This window comes from Papio anubis, chromosome 20, assembly GCF_008728515.1.
Source record: "Papio anubis isolate 15944 chromosome 20, Panubis1.0, whole genome shotgun sequence".
In the NCBI taxonomy this organism is placed as follows: Eukaryota; Metazoa; Chordata; class Mammalia; order Primates; family Cercopithecidae; genus Papio; species Papio anubis.
Window position 1 is genome coordinate 11,982,194 of NC_044995.1, and position 10,189 is coordinate 11,992,382.

Here is a 10,189-nt window from a genome sequence, read left to right on the forward strand (position 1 = left end):
CAGGGTCTCTCCTCTGAGATGGGATTGAGGAAGAGGGTGAGCAGGGGTGGATGTTTAGGGGGATGCCTATATTCCCCAGTAAGGAGGCCACAGATAAACTCAACTCTCTCCATCTTAGCAGGGCTATGTGACCTTTGAGGACGTGGCTGTCTACTTCTCCCAGGAGGAATGGAGATTGCTTGATGAGACTCAGAGGCTCCTCTACCGCAATGTGATGCTGGAGAACTTTTTCACCTCTCTGGGCCCTCTTGCAGCCACAGCCCACCCCAGCATCCTGGGCTGGACTTGTCTCTTCCTCCTTTTCCTAGTGACAGGTCTGTTCTTCCCAAAGCTGAATTGTGGGCACTCATTCCTTCTCCAGTATCCCGAAGTAGCTATTGCACTGGCCTTCCAGCTGTGTATACTACCACCTTCTCTCCCCGAGCTGCCCCAGAGCTGTGCAGGAAAGAGTTTGGGGGTCACTTGTCTCAGCCAACTTCTGATGGAACTTAACCTCTGGTGGCCTCTCTAGGCTCAGGACACTGTAGCAGATCTGTGGTAATTCTATTCCCCTACGTTCTGCCTGCCTCCTCTAGCCAACATACCTGTGCCAGCAATTGAGTCACCAATGGGATACAGCCTGACAGGCTTTGTCTCCCTTGCAAGACCCTCCTCCTCCAAGGTTCTTTCTGTACTATGTTTTTCCTGTGGTCCATGGCATGGATAAGTCATTCTGGCTCAGTGCTGCCACTCACCTGTTGTTTTCCTTAGGACTTGCATCTTCCAAGACCCATGAAATAACCCAGCTGGAGTCATGGGAGGAGCCCTTCATGCCTGCTTGGGAAGTTATGACTTCAGCCTTACCAAAAGGTACTTGGTGGGTGGAGCTCAGGGAGGTATGAACTCAGGGATGGGTTCATATCATACCAGGAGTCTTTCCAGTGGGCCCAGATATTTTGATACCAAGGCAAGGGGTCATCGCTGATTTCTATCTTTTCTTCCTCAGTCACCCATTTATATCTATTCTGATATTTGACCCGGGGCCATTCCCCACCTCTCTGTCCTCCATGTTTCACCCAATCCTCAGCAGCACCTTTCAGCAGTGGCTTTCACTGAATGTATGGTGAGGTGGGAGCTTATCCTTGCATAGCGCTTGGACACCAACTCTTTCTTTCCAGTTGGTTTTTTTTTTTTGAGACGGAGTCTCGCTCTGTTGCCCAGGTTGGAGTGCAGTGACTTGATCTTGGCTCACTGCAAGCTCCTCCTATCAAGTTCATGCCATTTTCCTGCCTCAACCTCCTGAGTAGCTGGGACTACTGCCACCACGCCCAGCTAATTTTTTGTATTTTTAGTAGAGACTGGGTTTCACCATGTTAGCCTGAATGGTCTCGATCTCCTGACCTTATGATCCACCTGCCTTGACCTCCCAAAATGCTGGGATTACAGGCATGAGTCACCGCGCCCATCTTGCAGTTGATTTTTTCTGGACCTGGACATAACCTTCTGTGCCATGTTGCTGTGTCTCCAGCAGCCAAAGTCCTGTGGAAAGCCATTTGCAGTGGATTTTGTTGGGGACTCTGCCTCTCCTCCCTGTGCTACACCCCATCCTTGCATCTTTGGTGCTCATGAGGCCTCCCCAAATCCGTGATCTAGCCAGGTTCAGCACTGCACAGCAGGCCCTTCCCCACCAAGCGCTAGCCCCCTCATTCTGCCAGCAGTCCCAGGCACTAATTACTGGGTGTGTCAAACACATTTGTGAGAGTGCTGCCTCCTCACACCAAAGACTACGTTTACTTCATCAACATTTCTCTTCTTTCAGGTTGTTGGCATGGAGCTGAGGCCAAGGAGGCCCTTGAGCAGAGTGCTTCTGTAAAAGTGCCCAGTTCAAACGTTCAGCAACACCAGAAGCACTATGGAGAGAAACCCTTAAAAAGACAAGAGGGCAGGGTCCCAGTTTTGAGGAGTTGCAGAGTCCACCTGTCAGAGAAGTCCTTGCAAAGCAGAGAAGTTGGGAAGGACCTCCTGACCAGCTCAGGTGTTCTCAAGCACCAGATGACTCACACGGGAGAGAAGTCACATAGGAGCTCCAAAAGTAAGGAGGCCTTTCATGGTGGAAAAAGGTATTACAAATGCAGTGAATGTGGGAAAGACTTTGGTCAGAAATATTTACTTGTTCAACACCAGAGACTACACACTGGGGAAAAGCCTTATGAATGCAGTGAATGTGGGAAGTTATTTAGCCATAAGTCCAACCTTTTTATACACCAAATAGTTCACACTGGAGAAAGGCCTTATGGGTGTAGTGACTGTGGAAAATCCTTTAGCCGTAATGCTGACCTCATTCAACATCAGAGAGTTCACACTGGAGAAAAGCCTTTTACATGCAGTGAATGTGGAAAAGCTTTCAGGCATAATTCTACACTTGTTCAGCATCACAGAATCCACACTGGAGTAAGGCCTTATGAGTGCAGTGAATGTGGAAAATTGTTTAGTTTCAACTCCAGCCTCATGAAACATCAGAGAGTTCACACTGGAGAAAGACCTTATAAGTGCAGTGAATGTGGAAAATTCTATAGCCACAAGTCCAGCCTTATCAATCATTGGCGTGTTCACACTGGAGAAAGGCCTTATGAGTGCAGCGAATGTGGGAAGTTTTTTAGCCAAAGTTCAAGCCTCATGCAACATCGAAAAGTTCACACTGGAGAAAAGCCTTTTAAGTGCAATGAATGTGGGAGATTCTTTAGTGAGAATTCCAGCCTGGTTAAACATCAGAGGGTTCACACTGGAGCAAAGCCTTATGAGTGCAGGGAATGTGGGAAATTTTTTCGCCACAGCTCCAGTCTTGTTAAACATCGAAGGATTCACACTGGAGAAATACAGTGATTGTGGGAAATCCTTTAGCCAGCATTTCAACCTCATTCAACACCAGAAAGTTCACAGGGGAAAAAAGTCTTGAAGGTAACAAATGGAAATCCATTAGCTACACTTCCAAACTCATTCAACACTGGACAGACAGTTCACAGAGTGGACAATGTAGTGAATATGGAGAAAGGACTCAGCCAAAGGCCTAACCTTAATCAACACCAGAAAGTTTAGACTGGAGAAAGGCCTTAGACTGTCGCTGATTCAATATGATTCACCTTGCCGGGCACGGTGACTCATACCTGTTAATCTTACCACTTTGGGAGGCTGAAGCAGGCGGATCACAAGGTCAGAACATCGAGACCATCCTGGTTAACACGATGAAACCCTGTCTCTGCTAAAAATACAAAAAATTACCAGGCGTGGTGGCAGGCGCCCATAGTCCCAGCTACTCAGGAGGCTGAGGCAGGAGAATGACGTGAACCCAGGAGGTGGAATTTGCAGTGAGCCGAGATCCCACCACTGCACTCCAGCGTGGGTGACAGAGCGAGACTCTGTCTCAAAAAAAGAAAAACAAAACAAAAACCGGGCGTGGTGGCAGGCACCTGTAGTCCCAGCTACTTAGGAGGCTGAGGCAGGAGATTCACTTGAACCTGGGAGGCAGAGATTGCATGGAGCCGAGATCACGCCACTGCACTCCAGCCTGGGTGACCAAGCGAGACTTCATCTCAAACAAACAAATAAACAAAAAACCCAGAAACTCTGAGGATAATCTTTATGAGGGAGTTGGCAATTGAATGTCATTCATCTAAATATGCACACTGGAGGCAGGATGAGAATTCCTGACAGATTGTCCCTCCGAAGAAGATAGCCCTCTGCCTTGGAGCTCCAGAGAGAGGGAGCCCTGTATTCTTGGCTGCACCAGTCAAATGGAGTTTTCATCTCGCTGAGTTTGGAGTTGGGGGAGGAAAGGAGTGGTCTTGGTTCAGATGTGACTGACTTTTGCTGTTCTTATGAATGTTAGATCTTCTTTAATAAATATTTATTTGCCGTACACCCTTGTGACCATTTCCAGAGACTGAATTGTGTTTTTATAATGTTCACCCTTTTGGCTGTGTAACAGGGCTGCAAAGCTCCTCAGTTATTCTGTAAGTGGATCAAAATGTTTGAAATTTTAGTTGCCAAATTGTGTTCTAAATGGTTAGCATTTCGTATTTCCTCCAGGAATATATTAGGTTTTCCATTTCTTCACATTACTGACAATTTATATGTATGGAAATCATAGGCCATTCATTTTAGCCATTTTACTAAATATGCAGTAGTATTTCATTGTAGTTCTTAATTTGTGTTTTTCCAATGACTTAGTTTTCAGCTTTTTTTAATGTGCTTATTTGTCACTCATATATCTTCGTTAGTAAAATGTCTGTTGGTATTTTTTGCCTGTTTTTTAAAACATTTGGTTGGTTGCAAGTTCTTAACATTTCTGAAGACAAATTCCTTATTTGATATAAGCGTTGGGAATATTTTTTCATTGTCTGTGGCTTTTGTTTTCTTTTTTAAAATTTAGAGGTGTGGTCTTGCTATGTTACATAGACTAGTCTCTTAACTCCTGGCCTCAAGTGGTCATCCTGCCTCAGACTCCCAAAGTGCCAGGGTACAGGCATGAGCCACCATGCTTGACCTTGTTTTCAGTTCTTAACAGTATCTTTCCTAAAGCAGATTGTCTTAATTTTATGAAGCCCAGTTTATCCATTTGTTATTTTATTCAATATGCATTTGGTGTTGTATTCTCATACTATACCATATCTTTGCCTATAAATAAAACCCTTACATGAGTATGCTACTGTAGTCTTAAGAATCTTTTTAAATACCCAACTTCTGAAATATTTGTAGGTTTAACCTACAAAAAAAGAATTCAATTTATGTAGATAAAGAATTCAATTTAAATAGATAATGTGTACATACTCCCTATCTTTTGTGAGATATTCTAGCAAGCAGTGGCATTCCAGTAGCTTTGAGCATATTTAATGCCCAGTTATTGGTTTGTATAATTTTTTAATAAACGGAACCAGAACTCCTTAGAGAAGAGGCTGTTTTCTGATTGTGGCAGAAAAGGTACAACATGAGTCGAGGAAATACTGCATTGGAAAGTAAAGAGATGCTCCCAGAATAATGTTGATGTATTAGCTTTCTATTGCTATCCTGACAAATCACCACAAACTTACGGTTTAAACAATACAAATATATTATCTTACAGTTCTTTAGGTCATAAGTATAATAGAGACATCACTGGGTTAAAATCAAAGTGTTGGCATGATTGTGTTCCTTTCTAGAGTTTCACGGAGAATCTGTTTCTTGCTTATTTTGAGTAGTTAGCATATTTAAGTTCTTTGTGGTTGTAGGACTGAGGTTCCTTTTTCTTGATGGCATCAACTGAGGGTCATTCCTAAAACATGTAAGAACTTTTATGAAATATTAAAGGAAGAAATCGTACCAATTATATACAGACTCTTCCAAAAACAGAAAGGTTCAAACACTTCTGAACTATATGAAAGTTAGCATTAACAGGACACCAAAGAGGCAATGACATTAAACAAAACTAGACCAATCACCACATGAATATAGACAGAGCCTTAACAAAATTTTAGCAAATTGAGGCACTCGTCCTTCAAATCGCCTCACTGGGGTCTCTTCCAAGCATACTTCTCTTTCTTTCTTGTTGTAAAGCCTTTTTAAATAAACTTGCACTCATGCTAAAACAAAACAAAAAGACATTTAGCAAATTGAATCCCTCCATATACAACCAATAATAAATCATAACCTGGTGAGGTTTATCAAGAATACAAGTTTGATCCAATAGTTTAAACTCTCTTAGTGTAATCTATGTTAACAGACTAAAATAAAAATCTCAAAAATGTAATAAAAGCATTTTACAAAATTCAAAACTAGGTTATGATAAACTCTGCAAACTAGAACAAGACAGTGATTTTCTCCACCTATTGCTGCACATCTATGAAAAACAGCTAACAGCACATTTGACATATATGTGATCAAATATTTGATAAGCTGATTTTCCCCAACATTAGGAATAACACAAATGTCAACATTCATCATTTCTCATTAAAAAAAAATTTTTTTTTTATTACACATGTTCTAGGGTACATGTGCACAAAGTGCAGGTTTGTTACATATGTATACATGTGCAATGTTGGTGTGCTGCACCCATCAACTCATCATTTACATCAGGTATAACTCCCAATGCCATCCCTCTCCCTCCCCTTCCCACAATAGGCTCCCCGTGTGATGTTCCCTTCCCCGCTGTCCAAGTGATCTCATTGTTCACCTCCCACCTATGAGTGAGAAACATGCAGTGTTTGGTTTCTGTTCTTGCAATAGTTTGAGAATGATAGTTTGCAGCTACATCCATGTCCCTACAAAGGACACGAACTTTATCCTTTTTTATGGCTGCATAGTATCTCCATGGTGTATATGTGCCACATTTTCTTAATCCAGTCTGTCACTGATGGACATTTGGGTTGATTCCAAGTCTTGTTATTAGTGAATATGCTGCAATAAACATACGCGGTGCATGTGTGTCTTTATAGCAGCATGATTTATAACTTTGGGCATATATACCCAGTAATGGGATGGTTGAGTCATATGGTATTTCTAGTCCTAGATCCTTGGAGGAATCACCATACTGTTTTCCACACAATGGTTGAACTAGTTTACAATCCTACCAACAGTGTTCCTATTTCTCCACATCCTCTCCAGCACCTGTTGTTTCCCTGGACTTTTAATGATTGCCATTCTAACTGGTGTGAGATAGTATCTCATTGTGGTTTTGATTTGCATTTGATGGCCAGTGATGAGCACTTTTCAGTGTCTGTTGGCTGTATGAATGTCTTGAGAAATGTCTGTTCATATCCTTTGCCCACTTTTGATGGGATTGTTTTGTTTTTTCTTTTTTTTTTTTTGGAGACGGAGTCTTACTGTGTCGCCCAGGCTGAGTGCAGTGGCCGGATCTCACTGCAAGCTCCGGCCCCGGTTCACGCCATTCTCCTGCCTCAGCCTCCCAAGTAGCTGGGACTACAGGTGCCCACCACCTCACCCGCTAGTTTTTGTATTTTTAGTAGAGACGGGTTTCACTGCGGTTAGCTAGGATGGTCTCATCTCCTGGGACTCCGCAGATCCTCACTCGCCTCGGCCTCCCAGTGCTGGGATTACAGGTTTGAGCCACCGCTACCGCCCCTGTTTTTTCTTTTATAAATTTGTTTGAGTTCTTTGTGGTTCTGAATATTAGCCCTTTTTGTCAGATCTAGGTAGATTGCAAAAAATTTTTCCCATTCTGTGGTAGAAGTTGCCTGTTCTGATGGTAGTTTCTTTTGCTGTGCAGAAGCTCTTTAGTTTACCTTTTGATCCCATTTGTCAATTTTGGCTTTGCTGACTTGCTTTTGTGTTTTAGACATGAAGTCCTTGCCCATGCCTATGTCCTGAATGGTATTACGAGGTTTTCTTCTAGGGGTTTTAATGGTATTAGGTCTATATTAAGTCTCTAATCCATCTTTGAATTAATTTTCGTGATAAGGGTAAGGAAGGGATCCATTTCAGCTTTCTTACTTATGGCTAGCCAATTTTTCCCAGCACCATTTATTAAATAGGGAATCCTTTTCCATTTCTTTTGTTTTTGTCAGGTTTGTCAAAGATCAGATGGCTGTAGACGTGTGGTATTATTTCTGGAGGGCTCTTGTTCTGTTCCATTGGTCTATATCTCTGTTTTGGTACCAGTACCATGCTGTTTTGCTACTGTAGCCTTGTAGTATAGTTTCTGAAGTCAGGTATGGATGCCTCCAACTTTGTTCTTTTGACTTAGGATTGTCTTGGCAGTGCGTGGCTCTTTTTGGTTCCATATGAACTTTAAAAGCAGTTCAACTGCAAGAAAAGTCATTGGTAGCTTTACGGGGATGGCATTGAATCTATAAATTACTTTGGACAGTATGGCCATTTTCACAATATTGATTCTTCCTATCCATGAGAGCATGGTATGTTCTTCCACTTGTTTGTGTCTCTTCTTTATTCTCGCTCACTGCAAGCTCCACCTCCCGGTTCACGCCCCATTCTCCTGCCTCAGCCTTTCCCGAAAGTAGCTGGGATTACAGGCCTCGCCACCATGCCCAGCTAATTTTGTTTTGTATTTTAGTAGAGGCGGGTTTCACTGTGTTAGCCAGGGATGGCCTCGATCTCTAACCTCATGATCCGGCCCACTTCGCCTCCCCAAAGTGCTGGGATTACAGCGGAGCCACTGCCTGGCTAGATTACTTTTTAAAAATAAATGAAAGCAATATTTAAGAATATGTGAACTTTTAGAAAAACACAAGTAAGAATAAATGTGACAAAGGTTGAATGAAGTAAGACTTATTTATTTATTTGTTTGTTTATTTTTGAGACAGAGTCTCCCTCTGTTGCCCAGGCTGGAGTACAGTGGCGCTCTCTCGGCTCACTGCAAGCTCTGCCTCCCCGGTTCACGCCATTCTCCTGCCTCAGCCTCCCAAGTAGCTGGGACTACAGGCGCCCACCACAACACCCGGCTAATTTTTTGTATTTTTAGTAGAGACGGGGTTTCACCGTGTTAGCCAGGATGGTCTGGATCTCCTGATCTTGTGATCTGCCCGCATCGGCCTCCCAAAGTGCTGGGATTACAGGTGTGAGCCACCGCGCCCAGCCCTCATTCATTTATTTTTTTGAGATGGAGTCTCACTCTGTTGCTCAGGCAGAAGTGCATTGGCACCATCTCTGCTCACTAAAACCTCCGCTTCCCAGGTAGAAGTGATTATCCTGCTTCAGACTCCCGAGTAACTGGGATTACAGGTGCATGGCACCACGCCCAGCTAATTTTTGTATTTTTAGTAGACAAGGTTTCACCATGTTGGCCAGGCTGGTGCTGAGCTCCCAATCTCAAGGAATCTGCCAGCCTTGGCCTCCCAAAGTGCTGGGATTGAATTAAGTAAGATGTAAGGGCTCGTAAATTTGCTATAAAAAGTAACGGTATTGACATTTCACAATACAGATTCTAATTACAGAAGTTATATAGATAAATACAAGGAACTTGCACAATTCACCAGGAATTTTCACGTATTAAAATATAAAATGAAAATGCTATAAGTAAACAAGAATACGATGAATGTACTAGCAGAAAATAGAACTTTCAACAAAGAGCTTTTTTTCTCTTTTGAATTTGGTCATTTGTGTAAAACAAACTGAGGAAAACATTTTGTAAATATTAGAAACTTAAAGCCAGCCATTAGAAAGTAATAATGCTTTTCCTGGAAAGATTAATTAATAAACAATCTATAAAATTTAAGGTATTATTAACTAAACAAACTTTTAAATTAAATATTTTTTAAAATAATTTTTTTTTTTTTTTTTTTTTTTTTTTATGAGACGGAGCCTCGCTCTGTCGCCCAGGCTGGAGTGCCGTGGCCGGATCTCAGCTCACTGCAAGCTCCGCCTCCCAGGTTTACACTATTCTCCTGCCTCAGCCTCCCGAGTAGCTGGGACTACAGGTGCCCGCCACCGCACCCGGCTAGTTTTTTGTATTTTTTAGTAGAGAAGGGGTTTCACCGTGTGAGCCAGGATGGTCTTGATCTTCTGACCTCGTGATCCGCCCGTCTCGGCCTCCCAAAATGCCGGGATTACAGGCTTGAGCCACCGCGTCCGGCCTAAAAATAATTTTTAATGTCAACTGATATTTTAATCCAGATTGAACTAGCTCATGGATTTGTCAGTTTCTTTAAACAAATGCTCAGATTTCTCAGTCTGTCCTAAGAGTGCACCTACAAACTTCCTTTCTAGATTCATATTCTGCTACTCTACTATCTCTCTACATTCCAAACACATACAATTTCTTCCAACTCCTTAAGGCCGTATGGGATCATTCTAGGTGATTTTCCCTCTGTCAGAGAGAATTGGACCCAATTATGTTTCAAAATATGTATTTTTATTTTTATTTATTTATTTATTTATTTTTTTTTTTTGAGATGGAGTCTCGCTCTGTTGCCCAGGCTGGAGTGCAGTGGCCCGATCTCAGCTCACTGCAAGCTCCGCCTCCCGGGTTCAAGCCATTCCTCCGGCCTCAGCCTCCCGAGTAGCTGGGACTACGAAGCCCACCGCGTGTGGCTAGTTTTTGTATTTCTTAATAGAGGCAGGAGTTTCACGTGTTAGCCAGGATGGTCACCGATCTCCTGACCTGCGTGATCCTGACCCGTCTCGGCCTCCCAGAGAGTGTAGCTGGGATTACCGGGCTTGAGCTACGGCCCGACCCCAAAATGTATTTTTAAAAATGTTCCAT

General features: G+C 42.8%; 1 protein-coding gene across 1 annotated transcript in view; it reads left to right on the plus strand.

The window, feature by feature from the left end:
* LOC101020560 (zinc finger protein 773) overlaps positions 1-3,220 on the plus strand; it is a 29,590-nt gene extending 26,370 nt beyond the window's left edge. The window contains 3 exon segments of the mRNA XM_031659321.1: positions 751-849; positions 1,799-2,849; positions 2,851-3,220. Of these exon segments, the coding sequence (XP_031515181.1) occupies positions 751-849; positions 1,799-2,849; positions 2,851-2,935 (1,235 nt within the window). The 3' untranslated portion in view covers positions 2,936-3,220.
* The last annotated feature ends 6,969 nt before the right edge of the window (positions 3,221-10,189 follow it).